The 20,239-nt window shown below is 39.9% G+C and overlaps 1 protein-coding gene across 1 annotated transcript in view; it reads right to left on the bottom strand.

The window, feature by feature from the left end:
* cdh4 (cadherin 4, type 1, R-cadherin (retinal)) overlaps positions 1-1,338 on the bottom strand; it is a 414,572-nt gene extending 413,234 nt beyond the window's left edge. Inside the window, exon 1 of the mRNA XM_084728666.1 lies at positions 1,229-1,338. Within this exon, the coding sequence (XP_084584792.1) occupies positions 1,229-1,264 (36 nt within the window). The 5' untranslated portion in view covers positions 1,265-1,338. The remainder of the gene's footprint in view (positions 1-1,228) is intronic.
* Between the last annotated feature and the right edge of the window lie 18,901 nt (positions 1,339-20,239).

Below are 20,239 nucleotides of genomic sequence, written 5' to 3'. Positions count from 1 at the left end.
AACCAACACTGACTTGTTTTTTAGGTGATCCTTTTTGTAAGTGGCTAAAGCATCTTTTGCTGCAGCTGCCAATCTAAACCATAATGCACTGTTCTATGAAGTAGGTCACTCAGATCTTTGTGGATGATTAATAAAAAAAAGTTCTTTGATATGATATATGGATTTTTACTATTTGAAGCCACATTTCCAGAGGCTTTAATAATATTCAGTGCAAAGATTAGTTTAGTTGTTGGTACATATTTTGTGTTAACTTGAGCCAGTCTTAATCTAAAAAGGGCCGGTTGCATTTCTAAAATGTGTTGGGGGAAATGATGTCCACCATGAGTGTCTTCTTCAGCTTTGACGAGATTGTTTGCTCCTTCAATTCCCGCTTCGCTTTTATCATCTTCGATCTCTGTAAGATTCTTTCATTCTCTGTAATTCTCGTTAATATTTTGGTCTAATTAATTCCCAACGACCCCAGCAACTCGTGCAGCTGAGCAGGGTGACATTTTGTGTTAATTTAATTATTTGTATGTGTTTTTCATGTTTCAGCCACGAGGGACCTTTTAATAGCAAAGCTCTCTTCACTGATTGTTTTTTTTCTTCTTACTCCTTTTATCCCGCTCAACGCTATAGGGTAAGAAAGTCTGAGCTGGAAATAGACATCTGACGTGAGTGTTGTGCTTGTATACATGTGTGAGCGTATGTGTGAAGCCAAGTGTAATTATCAGAGGCTTCTCATGTATCAGTCGCTTCCATCTGCTAATTGCCGATACAAAACAAAATCAAACAGAATCCTCAAGATGCATCCAGGGTATCCTATACCCAGACAAAACACACCACCACAAGCAGCAGAAGAAAAGAAAACCCTCTTCTCCCTGTGAACTAGCTCTCTCTTTCTCTTCTCCCTCTGTCTCTCCCTCTCTTGGTTCCTAATAAGGGTGATCACAGCTGAATGGCCTAACAGCCTGACCCTCATTATAACCAAAAGTAATAAGGATAAGACACCAGTGAACCAGGCCTCATTAGGCCTATAGCTGGAATACTCGTCGGAGGTCAACACCCCAGACGTCTTGCGCTGCTCACGACTCTTCTGCTCTCACATTGTCTCACAGCTACCCAGAAACCTTTGTTCTCCAGCCAACAGCGTCTAAATGAAATGGAAGGAATTACTGAGACCCTCTGTGGTTTGTGTTCTGCTCTGCTCTTCACCGTTATGAAAATGATATTTTTCCTTCTGCCCTACCTGAGAATGTACGGGCTGCTGGACCACAAGCACCATTTCAAAAACGGGCGATGCACTGCTGATGTTTTGCAGCTGTCTTCTGCCATTGGTTGCTCATTGGAGAGTAGGGCTGAAAGATTTGGCAAAAAAAAAAAATCATATTACAATTATTTTGACGGATATTGTGATAATGACATGATTTATGATAGTGATAATAATCATTTTGCATCGCAATTTTCATTTTCTCTGAAAAAAAAATAATGAAATCATAATAATGTGACATTTGCTAGGTCTGTTCTAGAGACCGACCAATATGGGCCTGGAACAGTTATGTCAGTATCAGCGTATATGCTGTTCAATTCAATTCAGTTTATTTTTACTTTTACAGGCAGCAGTTTATGTATTCATTCATTCATTATTATCTGTAACCACTTATCCTTGAAGAGTCACAAGGGGTCTCTTAACAGACAGAGACAAACAAGCACTCAAACTCCTGTTCATACCTAAAGTGAACTGTTATATACAGTACTGTGCAAAACTTTTAGGCAGGTGTGAAGAAATGCTGTAAAGTAGGAATGCTTTCTTTATTTTTTATCAATTTACAAAATGCAAAGTGAGCGAACAGAAGAAAAATCTTAATCAAATCAATATTTGGTTTTCCTTGAAAACAGCATCAATTCTTCTGGGTACATTTGCAGTTATACGTAGGTTGAAACACAGTCATTAACTGAAACAGAAACAGCTGTGCAGGAGGCTTAAAACTGGGTGAGGAGCAGCCAAACTCTGCTACCAAGGTGAGGTTGTGGTAGATAGTTTCATGTCAGGACAGGTTAGACACCATGACAAGACTGAGCACAGCAACAACACACAAGGTAGTTCTACTGCAACAGATGTGCTGTTCAAGTTCATCTGAAGAAACACAAGGAAATGGGCAAAGTTGATGACTGTAGACGCAGAGGTCGGTCAAGGAAAAAGACACGTTATGCTTACTTCCCTTCCAAATTGGAAGATGTCCAGCAGTGCCATCAGCTCAGAACTAGCAGAAACCAGTGGGACCCAGGTACACCCATCTACTGTCCAGAGAAGTCTGGCCAGAAGTGGTCTTCATGGAAGAATTGTGATCAAAAAGCCAAACCTCCGACATGGAAACAAGGCCAAGCGACTCAACTATGCATGAAAACAGAGGAACTATGGTGCAGAAAAATAACAGCAGGTGCTCTGGACTGATGAGTCAAAATTTGAAATATTTGACTGTAGCAGAAGGCAGTTTGTTTACTGAAGGGCTGGAGAGCGGTGAGATAATGAGTGTCTGCAGGCAACAGTGAAGCAAGTTTGGGGCTGCATTTCTGTAAATGGAGTTGGGGATTTGGTCAAAATTGATGGTGTCCTCAATGCTGAGAAATACAGGCAGATACTTATCCATCATGCAATACCATCAACGAGGCATCTGATTGGCCCCAAATTTATTCTGCAGCAGGACAACAACATACAGCCAATGTCATTAGAAACTATCTTCAGCGTAAAGAAGAACAAGGAGTCCTGGAAGTGATGGTTATGGCCCTCACAGAGCCATAGCCAGAGAAAGAAGGATCTGAGGCAGCCTACATCCACAGAAGATCTGTGGTTAGTTCTCCAAGATGTTTGGAAGAACCCTAAGATGTTTGGAAGAACCCTAAGAAAAACTGTGTGCAAATGTACCTAGAAGATTGATGCTGTTTTGAAGGCAAGGGCGACCACACCAAATATTGATTTGATTTAGATTTTTCTTCTGTTGGCTCACTTTCTGTTTTGAAAATTGATAAAAAAAAACAAAAAAAAAACTATTACATTGTATATTTTTGAAAGTGTTCTTAGCTTACAGCATTTCTTCACAACTGCCTAAAATGTATGCACAGTACTGTATGTATATACATAAAAGTGGTAAAAAATACTAAGTAGTCTGGAATGTAATGTTTTTCCTCCCTTATATCGGTATCAGCCCCAAAAATCTAGTATCAGTCGGCCCTAGTCTGTACCAAACAAACAAACAAACGGACAATAAGATTTGTAATGTATTTAATTGTATAATGCTGTTTTGTCACACAGTTTTTCTTTAGTATAAAAACTGCAGCTCCTGTGATTTGGATATTACACTTGGCCTCATTGTGATTTTGATCATATTTCAATCAATATTGCAGCCCTACTTGAGAGGCCTGAATCCATTGATTGGAGCTGGACTGTCCATGAACAATGACAAGCAGACGTGTCTGTCTGTTACACAGGTGATAGTTCTCTGCTTCACTGTAACACACTCAATAAGCAATACTATCTTCTGCCTTGTCCAATCACTATCAATCACTCTCAGTTCTGACCAGGTGGACATACTTCTATTGATCGCATTTAAATAAAGACAGAATGCCTTGTTTCTTTTTTACAGGTCAGAGACAAGAAGAGCACTGCTGGACCCTCAGCGGACAACAGTTTCACAACCATCAGCTGTACAGCTGATAGACGACATTTAGACATTTATTTATGATTTTTGGAAAGCAACCATTTTTCTCAAGCACTCACTACCCAAGCAAATAGCGGCCATTCAGAGATTGCATTTTGTGACAAAAGCCAATTCATTTAATTGGTGTAGCAAAAAGTCAACAACAAAATGACCTTGAATGTTGAAAAAGCAACAAAATCTCCTGTGAATATAATTACAGGGCTCTCTGTAGATACATTTGTCGCACTGAGAGCAGAGAGGTATTTTAATAAACACGCCTGTGCGGGATGTGTGGAGCAGCATTATCTGTGCAGAGTAGCTCTTTACTCGTGTATAATGATGTTGAGTGTTACCACAAGACTATATCTCTGACATAATAACACAGCAGTACGATCACAGGTCAGAGATGACCAGAGGGGCTGCACTTTTAAACCACATCAACCACATTATGATAAGACAAGCGTTATTTCAGCACTTACTCCACCATCATATGGGCCTGTAGATCATTATGATTATATATAATATATAGCTGCAACCAATGATTATGGATTCATCTGCTAATCATTTAGGTTTAGGTTAATCTATGGGTCATTTGGTCTAGGAAACATTAGAGGACAATGAAAAATGCCAGTTTCCTAGAGTCAAAGGTGATGTCATCAAATATCTTGTTTAGTCTAAAACAGTCCAAAACCCACAGAAATTTGATTTAGTACAGTGTAAGACAAGGAAAAGCAGAAATTTGCTTAGAAGTTTTGATCAGTAACTGTAATTTAATTACATTTTTTTTCTCAGTAAAAGCAAAAGATTACAATTACATTTATTTTGCAATTTAATTACTTATAACTAGTTATATGCAAGTAGCACTCTCCAGCACTGCTAGTATCTTCTTACATTTTGACATCATTATCGTATGAATTCTTGAGTTATGACCAAAAAAAGTGTTCAGTGAGGTCATAGTGAGCTTTGACCACCAAAATGTAATCGGTCCATCCATGAGTTCACGTGGTCATTTGTTCCGAATGTGCTGAAATTCCCTTAAGGTGTTCAACAACAACAGGATAACCCAGAAGCACAATGCTTGTGGTCACAGCTGTCGTCGGCACGGAGCCATTAAAAAAAAAAAAAAAAAAAGGGTCTTTCAAGGTTTTTCATAAATTGTGAAACACAGAGATCCTTCAGCAAACAGTCATGTATCAGTGAGTCCAGTAGTGTGCATGATTAGCTGAGGACAAGCTCCAGGTCAGTTGGTCTCACACACACACACACATGAACACACACAAGTGATGGTCCCCTTCGGGAATTACACCTGCCTGGTGAAGATAATGCTTAATTAGGGGGCCAAGCCCGCGGGGACTGGGGAACGCGGATGCAAGCATACGCGTTTCCCAGTACCAGCGGTGCTGGGAACCCTATTGTTTTTGTTCAGATTTTTATTATTATTCATCTTTTCTATTTTTATTCTTCTCCCGATAAAACTCATGCTGCAGCCTAAACCGTACAAGTTTGGACGATGAAAATTTGAGGGCTGGCCCACACCCCCGCACGTACCTCAGACGCCAAAAATTGCACATGTCCGCCTGCAGGGGGCGCTACAAGCAAGGACAACGCGTTTTGGCCTATAACTCCCACACCGTATGTCGCACATTCAAAAACCTTATATCCCCACATTCCTTGAATAGAGCTGAGTCACTTTGCAATTGGCCACGCCCACTTCCGCCTGGACGTCTTTTCCCGAAAAATCGCAAAAACTGGAAAACCTACTTTTTCGAACTCCTCCTAGGGATTTTGTTCGATCTGCACGAAAATTGGCCCGGACACTCTTCTGCTCCTCCTGACCTAAAGTTATCAAAAGATTTTTTTTGGGTTGAAAATTCCGCGAATTATTAACGAACAAATTTCTGTAGCTAGCCGTAAAAATTGAAAATGTTGCATATCTCGGTCAAAGTAAATGCTATCGACCCCAAATCAGAGATCCTTGGTTGGCATGAGACTGGGAGCCTATGAGCTGAATTTGGCGAATGTTGGCCCATAGGGGGCGCTAGAGATATGGGAAGTTTATATCTCTAGAACGGCTGCACCGATTTCGACGAAATTTGGTCCGTACGAAGTAGGGCCGGTCCTGAGGCCATATCTTCAAGGGGGTCATGACAGGTCAATGTGGGCGGGGCTTATTACAAGATAAACAAAAAAATTTAATTTCTGCCAAAGTATAATACTTAGGGTTTTGAAATTTTATGGCTACAGTAAAATAGGACTCAGATCCCGCCTACCGAAAATCGCGTTCGTGCTCCACTAGGGGGCGCTATAACGCATTTTTGCCTATAACTTCCACATTTTAAATGACACGTTGAAAATTCTTATATTGCCGTATTCCCCGAATAGCGCTGGATTTTCTGACGTAGGCCCCGCCCACTTTCGCCGAAAATTCCCGTCGCTAAGTCGCCACATGTCCGAAACCTACTTTTTCGAACTCCTCCTACAGTTTAAGCGCCATCTGCGCCAAACTTTGCACATACGATGTCTAGACGTGTCTGATCTAAAGTTATCAAAGGAATCGTTGAACGACAAAAAATTCGCTAATTATAACCGAACGATTTTTTGGCTAGCTCAAAAAACGCATGTTGTGTCATATTTCGGTCAAACTAAAGTCTTTTGACTTCAAACTTAACACGCTCGTTCCAGAGGTCATCCGCAGACTCGGTGCCAAATTTGGTGCGGATCGGCCAATAGGGGGCGCTACAAACCCAACTAGGTGGCGCTATAACGCATTTTTGCCTATAACTTCCACATTTTAAATGAGACGTTGAAAAATCTCATATTGCCGTGTTCCCTGAAAAGCGCTGGATTTTCTGACGTAGGCCACGCCCACTTTTGCCGAAAATTCCCGTCGCTAAGTCGCCAGATGTCCGAAACCTACTTTTTCGAACTCCTCCTACAGTTTAAGCGCCATCTGCGCCAAACTTTGCACTTACGATGTCTAGACGTGTCTGATGAAAAGTTATCAAAAGAATTGTTGCACTCCAAAAAATGCGCTAATTATAACCGAACGATTTTTTGGCTAGCTCAAAAAACGCATGTTGTGTCATATTTAGGTCAAACTAAAGTCTTTTGACTTCAAACTTAACACACTCGTTCCAGAGGTCATCCACAGACTCTGTGCCAAATTTGGTGCGGATCGGCCAATAGGGGGCGCTACAAACCCAAAAACATCAGGTTTCCCAAAAGTTGCTCAGAGTCGTCCTAAATTCGCTGTGCATGATGTGGGTTCCCTCCTGAGGCCGACCGCAAAGTTACCTAATGATTGGTCATGAATACCGCAGCTCAGACGACAGCGCGCGTCCCCACGATCGCCCCGAGCCCCGCGACCCTCGGGGCCCGCAGCGGCGGGTTCCGAGGGCCGCTGGGACCGGGTCGCGCGGGGAGGCTTGGCCCCCGTTCATAACTGCTTGCAGTTCTAGTTACAGATTAATTTTATGCCAATCAACTAGTTGATCAGCTAATCATGGCAATTAAAATCTAATATATGTACAACTGCTAATACTAATTTAAATAAGCCAGAATAACCAATATTTTTTTCTGGGCAGAGAAAGAAAGAAAGAAAAAATAGAGAAGTCATTAAGATGAATGTCAGTCAACGTGTTATTAAATCTATGGTAATAAAAGGGACGTTCCACTTCCTCTGAATAATTAGTTTTATCAAAAACTCAAAACTGCTAATTTGTACAAAGAGCATTATGGCTATTGGGGCATACTGACTAGAAGATATTGCTTTAGATTTAAAGGGGCATTGTGTGGGACTTAGTAGCAACTAGTGGGGAGCTTGCAGATTGCAAACACCTTGTTTCACTCCCCTCTCTCTTTGTTGATTGTGGGCTGCCATAATGGTGCAACACAGCAGCCTGTGTAGAAGAGGACATGTGCCCTCTGTAGATAGAAATGGCACAGTCTTAGGTAGTGAAAACACAACAGTTCTTTTTTCAGGTGATTATACACCAATGAAAACACACTCATGGCTATAATGTCTCATTCCTCCCTAATTCTGCCAACAGATCACTGCAAATCTTACCCACTGGAACAACGGAGAGAGCGGGATCAGTGTGTAAAAAGCTGTAGCTGTAGTTTCAGGGATCTGACCAGGGTGCTGAAGTTGATGCTGCCTACAGCTCAGCAGTCAATTGCATCAGACTCACTTTAGCTGCCTTCTTAGAATAAATCAGATTATATAGTAGTGAAGCTGTTGGCTGGCTGGCTGAGACTACAGGTTCATGGAGCTCCCTAACTGAATATCTGATACTCAACATTACAGTAAATATTCAGTAACTGTGAATTAATACAACTGTGAAAGTATAAACCTTCTCATATTTGACCATTTTTACCTAAGTCTGAGGACCAAACAGTGAATGAATTAGCCTAGAGCCAGACAGATATATCAGTCGGCCAATATTATTGGCCTGATATTTGTCTAACACAGCTATATCAGTCTATATTGGTAATGGTGTGTATGTTGTTCAATATTTTAATTTCTCTTCTTTTACAAAACATAATGTAATGTAATGTAACATATATTCCAACACAAACCTCCTCATTCTACTTAATGAGACACTGATTAGATGATCATCTGAACCAAATCTTATTTTATGAAGTTAAAATATTAGTGTTGTGTTGTTTAAAAACGAATATGAATGTGTTTTCTTTGCATTATTCAAGGTTTGAAAACACTGCATCTTTTTAGTTTTTTCTCCAGTTGCCTTTTTTTTGCTAATAAATGCACTAAATGGCAATATTTTAATTTCAAATTTGAGAGAAATGTTGTCAGCAGTTTCTAGAATGAAACAAAATGTTCATTTTACTCAAACACATACAATACATACAATACAACAATAATAATACAATACAACATTCAATAGTAAAATCAGACAAACTGATCATTTTGCAGTGTTTCATTATTTTTTCCAGAGACAGACAAACAGACAGGAATATCAGCTGACATATGATATATATATTTTTTATGTTTAATGCCTGTATCTATGAATCCAGCATCTGTCAGGCTCCAGAATGAATGAAGTGATTGACAGTGTAGAGGATTCTTTGGCTGCTGTCACTGTCAGAGACGTTCAGCCCATATAATATGTATGCTTGAGTGGTCATGTTGGCAAGGTGTGCACTTCACTGGGTGAGCTAAATAATCGACCAGGAGGATCTCAACACACTCCCAGAGGACTAAAGCCGATTCTGACGTGACAGAAGTCAATGCAGGTCCTCTGTGTTGACACGCAGTGCTGTCCAATCAACGGCATTCTTCCAATACTCCTTTTAAAGATACAACCATGCTCGCACAAATGTGTCTCACTATGCTTGTGGGGACTCCCTCATTGATTTCTGAGCTCCTTATCATGTCTAACACGCCTACCTTTAAACCCTACCATGACCTAAATAGACCAATTTTGTAACCTTAACCCTGATCCAAGCATTAGCCTCAAATTAAAGGTTAGGTTCACATTTTCTCAAACCTGTCTTAAAATAATATTCACATATATAAACACAAACGTTTTTGATTGTTCTGTTAATGTAATGATGAACAAAATCCACTGTTTGTGTGTGTTTCTCCAGCAGCCTCTTATAAAAGTTAAGCAGGTCTTTTCCAAAAGGTGAAGACTGAAGGTAAAATCCCCTTTTTGTGTAACTATTCCACCTCAGCTCAGCAGAGAAACACTGACTGAGGAAATGTCTTGTGTCCCCACATAGGTAGACCTGTACAGTTTAATTAGGATGTACAGCCAAGATGGTCATAAGGATATATATTATGCCTTACATCACTAGGTACAAGTATGGAATATATAAATCAACCTTGACTAAGTCTTATGTCTATTTCTGTTTTAGTACAGACCTTTTTTAAAGGCACTGAAAGTGAAAATCCACAAAGGCCTTTAAACTATGTCTTTATGGTCTTATGTACAATATAGTAAGCATTTGAAATGTATTAGAATTAAGTTCTGATCAAAATGTGAAATATTGTCATTTAGGTTTTTGTTCACTGCATTTGTTGAGAGCATAGCTATGATCGTTACAGGAATAACTTGAAAAATAGGTCCAAGACGTGTGTGTGTGTGCGCTCCACACGTTTGTATATTTCAAGTGACAAGACTGTGACAGCATTAAGTAACTGATTGATCGAGGAAATAATCAACAGATTCACTGACGATGAAAATAATTATTTGCAGCCGCAATGTGTACAGTATCTGAGCTATTATGTATTCCATGTAGTGTCACAAAATGTTTGCTTGTATGAGTGTCTATGAAGCATTAGTATGGTTGCAGGTCCTCCTCTCTCTTTAAAACGCCGCCCCCCCCCCGTCTGCAATGCTGCTGTCCCACAGAATCACTCTTGTACCTGCCATTGTTTTCTTGATTGCTTCCTGTACCTCTGAGTTTGGCCTTAAGGATAATATCGATTAGGAAAAGACCACACTCCATCTATTATTATTCTGTTTTCTTTCCTCAGCCGTGCTCCATTCCAAAAACTATTCCAGAACCACTGGAGCCAATTAATGTCCAACCAGATGTGCAACGCCGAGAGCTAAGCTCCGCCGCGGGGTCAAGCAGCCTGAATCTAATCTCCTCAACAGAATTACATTTCCTCCATCATGACCCCAGACTTGCTGCCCCGCTCTCGGGCTGCGAGAGGCAGCTTTTGCGTAATCGCACGTTGTCATTGCGGTGGAATAACTCCACATGACCTGAGAGGAGCGCCATGCAGGTTACGGTGAACACTGTCACTGTATTTGACCGATGGCTGTGCAGGCTAAGCTGCCAGAAGTGGAAAGCCTGCAACATTTTAATGAGGAAAACTGCCTCGGTTCCATTTGATTCCTAATGTGTCATATGATCATGTCTTTGATGTGCATTTCCATGTCTTTCCTCTCCTCATTTTATTCTGATTTGTGTTTGTGGAGAATGAAGAGGCAGATACAAACACAGAGAAATGAAATACCTGAGGCAAAAGTGGGACTTTACACTTGAAAGTGGAAAGCATTACTTATGCATTAGGTATGTCTTTGAAGAGCCCAAAACATGCATATTTCCCTATTCCTTCCCCCAAAATAATACAGATAAAATCAATTATTCATTTGTAAATGTTTATTTCACTTCAAAACAAGTATGACATGGGCCTTGATGTTGGAAAAACTGTTCCTGCAGTAACCCACACTCACAATGCCCTCATTGGAAGTTTGTACTTCTGTATTTGAAGTTATACCAAAGTGTCCTACAGCACAAATTAAATAAACAGTGATTAGCAACAAATACACACAGTCAGTGCATGTTTTTATCAGTGTTAATGTTGTCGGCCAACATTTTATTTTGGGCAAAGTGACCCCTACACACAGGAAAAACAGGGGACAACAGATCTTCTTTCAAAGGAGAGCAAGAGTTTAAATGTAGCTTACAGTAGCAAACAAGATGGGAATGTCTTGTCACCACAGCTAAGGCAAAATTATCACCTGTTACCACCATTATTCCAATTTATCATTGTGCGGATTATAATGAATTCTGAAGCATATAGTGTCTGCATAATATCAGTGTTACTGGACCAGACAAATTCTTTCAAAATGTTAGATTTCCTTGTTAATTTTTATTTACTGACCTGGCTGCATGTGGATAAATGGTGGAAAAGGGAAGAACGGGATAGAAGAGGAAGATTAAAAAGAAAGACGACATGCTGAGATTAATAACAGAGAAACTGAAGAGCTGGAAAAGTCAACAAACAAAGCTGGGACCATTAAACAGACTGTTTGCGGTTTTCACCTGGTGTGAAGAGAAATATCTGGATACTGATTTTTAAAACAATCACCAAAACGTATCCTTTTATGCCACTAAGAAAAACAGGAAAATTGAACCCTTTGCTTCCAGCAGTTATGTTGGCCTGTGTGCAAAGTTTTAACTGATACATCAATGATTCATCAAGCAGCTTATCCTGGTGTCTCCTTCTGTCCTCCTACCTCCATCCAAAGCAGACAAACTATACCAATGATCTATGGTAAGTTAACAATGAAACTTCAGCTACTTACATGTTTTAATTTGCAGCCTATAGACCCTTTAACAGCTGATGTCATCAAAAAGCTGCGCATGACTTTTGGCAAGGAAAGTAACAGTCTCCCTCAGTCATCCAGACGGCGTGTTACCAGCACCAAAATCATCAAAATGTGTTGTTTTCGCATGCACAGTTGTCAGAATTGATATTCCACTGTTTGAGTCAAGTTGTACAGAATTATGACAGAATCACAACTGTTTCAGAGCAATCAGTCTATCAGCATCGATAAAAACATGTTTGATTTCCCGCAAAGAAAACTCATGGCAAAGCCTGTCTAAAATATTCACCCCCTTCAAAGTGACTGACCTAATTCAACAGAGGTCCTGCCAATTGGGGCTCGTAGTCTCACAATTAGTGAAATGGAGATCATGTGAGTGCAGTGAATGTGTCTCAAGTGATTGTAGTATAAAGAAACCTGTGTCTGGAAGGTCCAGTCACTGGTTCATCAGTATTCATGGCTACAATTACAACATGAAGACAAAAGAACGCTAGAAGCAACTCCAAGAAAAAGTTACTGAAAAGTATGAGTCAAGGGATGGATACCAAAAAAAAAATCCAAGTCAGTGAACGTCCCCTGGAGTTCAGTTAAATCCATCATTAAGAAATGGAAGGAACATGACACACGTGAAAATGTGCCTAGAGCAGGTCGTCCGCACAAACTGAGTGACCGTGCAGGAAGGTGACTTGTGAGGGAGACCAGCAAGACACCCATGACTACTCTGAAGGAGTTAAAAGCTTCAACAGCTGAGATGGGAGAGATTCTGCATACAACAACTGTTGCCCGGATTCTTCATCATTCAAAGTTTTATGGGAGAGTGGCAAAGAGAAAGCCACTGTTGAAGAAAGTTCATATTAAATCTCAACTAGAGTTCACCCAGAGGCATGCGGGAGACTCCATGGTAAAGTGGAAGAAGGTATTTTGGTCTGATGAGACCAAGATGGAGCTTTTTTGGCCATCAGACTAGACGCTGTGTTTGTCAGACACCCAACACTGCACATCACCGCAAACACACCATCCACACCGTGAAGCCTGGTGGTGGCAGCATCATACTGCTTCTCATCAGCAGGCCCTGGAGGGCTTGTCAAGGTAGAGCGTAAAATGAATGCAGCAAAATATAGGGAAATCCCAGAGGACAATCTGATTCACTCTGCAACTACAACTTGACTTTTCTAGCAAGACAATGACTGAAAGAATACAACAAAAGCTATACAGAAAAGACAACAAGGTGAATGTTTTGAAGAGTCAAAGCCCAGACCTCAATCCAATAGAGAATTTGTGGCTGGACTTGAAAAGGGCTGTTCACACCCAATCCTCATTCAACCTGACAGAGCTTGAGCACTTTTGCACAGAAGAATGGAGTAAAATTGCAGTGTCCACATGTGCAAGCTTGATTGAAACCTCTTCACTCAGACTCACTGTGATTTCAGCCAAAGGTGCATCTACTAAATACTGACTTGAAGGGGGTGAATAGTTATGCAATTACATATTTTGCATTCCATATTTTTTTTAATTACTTTGTAGAAAACTGTTTTTATTGACCATGATACCATCTATAAAACCAATAAGAGGGCATAACATCTAAGGGAGTGAATATTTTTTATAGGCATTGTTAATAATTATACAAAAATTGTAGTTATTGTCCTTGGTGTGGACGTCTCTTACCAGCATCAGAGTCAGCCACAGTCCCTCAGACGCAGGCATGTATGTTTGGGGAAATGAAAACATCGTGTCAAGAGGTGACAGAGCTGTTTGGATGATTTTTTCGCCATCTAAGAGGACATAGCCTGAAGTGTGGACTGAAAAATCTATGTTTCATATCAGTTGATATTGATAGTTATTGATCATATAGGTTATGATGACAACTTAGTGTACTCCAAAGTGTAGAAGCAGCTAAGTAAATAAAATGTTTTTCATATTAGCACTGGGCAATCCAACCAGATGTAATACCTCAGAGCAGTCCTTTCATATGGTTGCTCTTTTCATATCTGCAATACACACAAAGTGCAGTTACCTCTCAGGACCACATAGTGCCATCTTTAATGTCAGTGCACTGCACGTTAGTATTTTCATACGTTTACATAAAGTTACTTCTTTTATGTTTATGCAAACAAAGTGCATAGTGCTGCTAATTTTTATATGTAGTTTTCAATATAAAACTTTGAATTCAGTGTATCAGTACTTTTTTCAACATTTCAACATTTTCATGATAATAGTGATTTTTTTTTGTTGTGTGTTTATTTTATTAAATCTCATATGTATCACATGTCATGTCTAATGGCCGGCCCACGCAGCCTGCTTGATCAGTGCATGTGCATGACAGAACCTGTTGGTTTTAATTTCAGCATCTATATATTAACAGGTTAGAGCAGCCACACAGCCCACATGATGTGCATGGTTCTTGGCTGAAAGACAGTGAAATGACGTGTTGACAGCCATATCAACAAAATATTAACTACATGTATATATATCTGTATATATCATGTCACACACAAAAAAAATCGAGTGCAGGGCAGGATACTTTTTCTGGCTCTTTGTCTTTTTCTCTCTCCCACGCTGACTTCCTGCCTCTTTCTCTCTCAGAATTTGGGAAGAAAATCATCACGCTACTTTGCAGTGACAGCTGTATTCTTCTCTTCAACACTGCTAACTCAGTGTAGACAGATGGAGCTGGTGGCAGCAGCCCCGCAACAAAAACACTGTCTGTGTGACCAGCGAAATCGCTGTCACACACAGGTACAAGCAGGTTGGGTGGCTAAAGCTTAATAACACCCTTTAGCAGTTTTAAAATCACTGTAAACCATGGCCTATTGGGGCTTTTTGCTTTGTTTGAACACTGTTCTGGACAGAAATACCCAGAGTAAACTCATTGTTTAGGTGCATCACTTGACTGGAAAAATCCTGATGAAATTACAACACACTGGACAAACTCCACACTTAATTATGGTAGGAGAATTACTTCAGTATTAAATACTTTGATCTAATTAATCAAAATCCGCTAATTGTTCATTTTAAAAGCCAAAACACAATAATCTTCATTTGAACTTTTGAAATTAGCTGTGGAAGCACAGGGCTAATTTATTTAACAACATCATCACACAATACAAGCTGCTGATGAGGTCCCGATGGTTCACGCAGATAAATGAAAATATCTGTGGTTGAAAATGGGCTTGAAAGCTCTGATGGTGTCTGGAGTTATATTTTCATTACTTTGGACGCTCTTGGCACTGTACGGCTTCCTGATTAGTGAGTTTTTTAATTTGCAATTTTTTGAGCACTAGGGGAAGAGAGGAGAGGGGAATTCTGCAGCCGAAGCCAATAATTAAGCTTGATCTCTACCCCCTGAACACACTGGACTATCAGACACAAGCAGAAGATCACGGTTAGCTTCTTGTTTAAAGAACAGGTTGAATATCCACTATAGGAGAAGAGTGGAAGCATCAGTCGTTTTAACAAGTGCCCCAAAACACCACATCTTTAGGTTTAAAGGACAAAGCTCTGTAGGAAACATAAAAGGAGTAAAGGAGGAGGATATATCAGATCATTGATTGACAGTGTCCACAAAAACACAAAGTCGAGGTGGATTCTTGCTCAACAAAACACTGGAACGAAACACAGGGGACAGCTTCTTGTTTCCCATTTAAAACCGTGGGTCACTGTTGATGTTATTCTGAAGCATGATCACAATTATTCCCTAACCTTTATCACGTATCTATTACTGTAACCATGACGACAAAGCAGCCCTAACTTTAAGTAATTATTCATTTTAACGCAAACCACAATGTTTCCCCAGTGGGGCAACTGTCTGATGGAGAGGGGCAAAAAAACCTTAAAGATCTGCTGATCAGATTCAAACTGTTTTATTACGTGACTCGGATTTGGAGGCACAGAGGAGCCAACTAATTTTCTAGCATGTAGGGCAGCCTATGCCACTGCATCATGGTTTCTCTATGCATGAGAAGAGCACCCAAGAGGGCACTTTATAATGTTTTATCTACCATAGTCACCCAAGAGGGCACTTTGCAGCATTTTGTAAGGCGTGATTGCCACCAGTGTTTTTCCCCCAACCTTAAATAAAAAAAGTACTTATTTTTACCCAACACATCCCTAAAACCCAGTTTTTTTTGAGGGCCTAAATCTAACCAAACCTTAATCTAGTGTTGCCACATAACTTGCGCTAATGATATTCCACAACAACACTTAAAACAAGATTTTAGCAGCCTTCATCTCTGTTTAAACATGATGACCTCCATCTGAATTTGTATGAATGAGTTGCAGATATAGGAGTTTCTCATCATTTCTTTGTCTTTTTTTTTTTTTTTTACTGTAAACTGTAACGACAGGATATTCAAGAATGCCATCTTACTGGTAAAGTGGCTGCAAAATCTATTGAGCTTTTAAGTGACTCCTGCAGACTTTTTAACGTCTTCCTGTCATTTTAGAGAGAGAGACAAGAGAGTAGACGCCTCCCTGGAAAAACAAAGAATTTAAGCATTTCAAGAGAAAGTGTCCAACAGCAGAAAGAAGATGGAGAAACAATAATAGTTAATTTTCTAATTTTCTGTGAGCAGCTCACTATCTACAATAAAGCAATTAAAGCTTACTCAAATTGAAATTTCACTCAATATCTACTCAGCCCTGTGCTGATGTGAGGATGGGTGAAGATCTTCAGTTCACAAAACACTCCCAGAGCTTCAGTGGAAAACAGCGGCACAGCCAAGTCCAGTACAATTAAAGTGAACAGTGACCAGTTTTAAAATGTAAAAAAAAGAACACAAAAAAAACACAACATGTCTCCATACTACTCATGTGATGTAATCCAGGTGTCCGTAAGCTGTGACATTACAATTTGACCCAAGAAGACGCCATTTACATCATGTTTTTAGCCTAAATGTCAACTGAAACCCTCTCAGACCTGATCCGCATCTGAGTCGCTTCCAGACAGCATGTAAACACAGGTGTAAAAGTATCGCAAGATCTTGTATATCTCGCGTTGCACCGCTTGGGCAAGAGCCTGTATATCCAGCTCAGGCGTGTGCATGAGACAAATAATTGTTTGATCCCACTGAATTGTCATGGATGAATTGCACATATATTTGTCAATTAAAAAAAATGATTTTACAAGTAAAGAAAGTTGCAATTCAGTGAATTTTGTTGTTGTTTGAAAACACTGTATTCCATTGTCCATTGCCAGTTGTTGAAATGTTCAAATATGTGTTGAATAAATGACTCATTTATAACAGCATATTGTGTGGTAACATTTTTAGCACTGATTCACTGTACGGCCCTTTGAAATCTATGCGACGGCTTTTTGAAATTCTCAGTTGTGTTATTTCCAGCCATGATTATGTGAGCACAGATACTACAGAGCCCACCTTAATGCTGTCATTAGTCTGTCACTGGCCCACACTGGGCCCCCGTCAAAACAGACAGTTGGTCACCAGCCCCCATTAAAAGACACTTGCCAACCAGCCGGCAAAAAAAAAAAAAAAAAAATCGCACAACATACACGCCAGTACAGATATAGACAGACATAGCTGTTCATCATCATTGCATTTTTCCTCATGCATCCACAGAGGCAGCCCACAATTTGGGAAAACCCTCGAAAACAAAGCAGAACATTAAATGACTTTGACTCTTGTTGGGGATTCATGTTCTGTTGACTGACTGATTAAATAAGTGACTGATTATTTCAGCTCAGAATCCATGGACGCTTTGATGAATTACACATATATGTACAGATGTTTCTAACATTGTAAACAAAAAGACAATTCAATGCAAGACACTGTAACATTACAATGTTATACAAGCTCCACAAAGATAAGATGTATTTCAGGGCTGTTGCACTACACTGCATTGAATAATTCAGATGTATCTTATAAACTGAAACATTCTGATTGGTTAAGAAGGTACATTCAGAAACCTAGACCTCTCACCTGTGTGTATAAAATCAACTACAACTGTTTTTTTCTCTATTTGACTGATTATATGAATTCAGTTTCACACTGGCATCAGTATTAAAGGAAAATGAAACTAGTCTGGTATTCCACACATCCTCAGCTCAGTTCTGTCTTATCTATTATTTATTATTATTTAAATCACAGGCAGGGTGGAAGGAGGAATAGCACCTAAATACCAGTGATGGAGGTTAGCAGATAAAGTGACACAGTTGGCCATAACAAGGCTATTTCAGTCGGCAAGACAGTTCATTTTCTCCGTAAATGTTTCATTCCACAATTCATCTCTGACACATAAATTGTATTTGAGCCGGATCTTCCAAGGGCTAAAGTGAAGTCCCTCCTCTGCAATGTTAAATGACCTCTGGAACAATTTGATTATGATGTCTTGCTGACAGACAGATTTATCACGGCAGTGGAGCCATGTAATGGATATGAGCACAGCTCTGGTGACAGGAGAGAAGACGGTGGGAGTGAGGGATGAGGGATAGAGGAGTGGAAGCAGCAGAGAATGGACTCTGAAGCCTGGCTAAGTAATCCATTTACATGTGTGTCATATGATAAATAAATGACAAATGGCTCTTCTTTGCGTAGCCCTAGTAAACGTGACTTATTGTTTTAAAATACCAGCGGCATGTTAACTTCACTCAGAGCAAATGGATCCAGGAGGAGCAGTTTTACCACAAAACTGTGTAAACACTGATTACATTTATGACCCCGTTTGAAGCCTGAGTGCCACACATCACTCCTGGTAAGTTGCTTTACTGATATTACCAATTATATTCCGGCTTGGCAGGTCTAATGAAGCTGGATGTGTTTGCTTTTGCTGCAGCCTGTAAGCTTGACACATTGTTAACAGTGTTGACATCTCTGCAGACACTGCACAGGGGACTTAAAGGCCGGATGAGCCACAATTCAACACTGCGGGCCAACAACAAAACAAGCATTTTCAAAATGTCACCACTGAGGCTTAACTCCTCTACATTCACCGCGTCTTTCTGTCTTCAGCGATTGTCTGTCAGCACTTGGCTGAACTCCAGAACACCACGTACAATGGAAATACAGGGACGACTGACTCCTGTGACATTTGTTTGGAGACCTGTGTGATGTCTGGAGTCTTTCCGCAATGGATGGAGGACCTGTGTTAACTGTGCCACTGATGGAGACCTCTTCCAGGCAACAAGTGCTGACATTATTCTTCTGCCTGCGCTTTTCTATCAATCACGGGTTTTTTTGTTTCCACGGAGACCGCGGAGGACAAAGGTGAGTTGAGGAGGGGGAGCGTGTAAGGACAGCTTATCTGTCAGAAAGTGCATCAGGACAGGAGAAATAATTTGACTGGCCCTGACAGACCTTTCACTTTGCCTTTCTCTGACATAGGCTGCTGTCAGGCTGACAGCAGATTTGTTTCCTTGTGGCAGGCTGAGGAGAAGTCGCTGACAGACCACTGGCATACGGAACGGAAATGGGTTATGATATCAAGACGAAAGTAGTTCTGAACAATTAATCTGAGGTTTTTCGAAATCATAATATTGCCTGCTGCAATTTTAAAGTGAAACAAGGCACAATAACTTGTTAATCTGTTAATTTGTTGCAATTTATTAAAGGCAAAATGTGTGACAAAATACCATTTTAAATAAAATATTGTCATGCCACAGTAATGTCTCGGCCTACATATCATATTCAACAGACTTAAAGAAGAAATATGTAATATATTTACTGTAATAAATCATAAAATGACCATGATGTGTCATCAAACATTTAAGGAAACACTTTAACTTGAAATACTGGCTTCTCTGACAGTACTAGAGAGCCATTCTGGTCTGGTGGAAGGCAGGCAGCCACTGAAACTCCAGAGTGTGTATTTTCAGAGCAGTGGGCTTTTTATTTTCAGGATAACAGTTTTACTTTGACAGACAATTGATAGTTATAAATAGCTGATCAACTTACAGCTCGTCATCATGTGTTATTGTCAGATTATAGTGTTGGACTCCTGCAGCCTGCCTGAGCTTCCTGGAGTCTGGGAAGGGAGTCTTACTTCAAGCATAGATGGAATATTAAATAGGACTTCAACCTATTTAATATGTTTATGGGTCCAACTCACTATTTGGGCTGCTGTACTCATTTGTGGAAAAGCAATTGTAAGAAACTGCTCCTTTAAAAAAAAAAAAAAATCTTATAAATCTGCCCACAATCATTTTAGTGTGTTTTCAATGAAAATGAGGATAATGGTTTATCATTCCCATTATATTGCAAATCATACTTCAATTGATTATCAAAATCAAATAAAAATAATCACAAACAAACTTTTTCACTAGACAAAGCTGTGAATGTTCTACTAAGCAGATGAAAATGCTTTTCATTTTCCTTTGTCTACAAAGGGCAAAGGCATATTCCATATTCCATATCCATATATAGCTACACAGCTAAGAAAAAATAGAAACACCATTGTTTATTCTGAAGTCCAGATGGGAGGAGAGACTGGGCGTTTCATTAAGATGCAAATAAAATCATAGAA

This window comes from Lutjanus erythropterus, chromosome 2 (genome assembly GCF_056507025.1).
Source record: "Lutjanus erythropterus isolate fLutEry1 chromosome 2, fLutEry1.hap2, whole genome shotgun sequence".
Taxonomy (NCBI): domain Eukaryota; kingdom Metazoa; phylum Chordata; class Actinopteri; order Lutjaniformes; family Lutjanidae; genus Lutjanus; species Lutjanus erythropterus.
The sequence above is the reverse complement of the archived record's forward strand: the minus strand, read 5'-3'. Positions and strand labels throughout refer to the sequence as shown.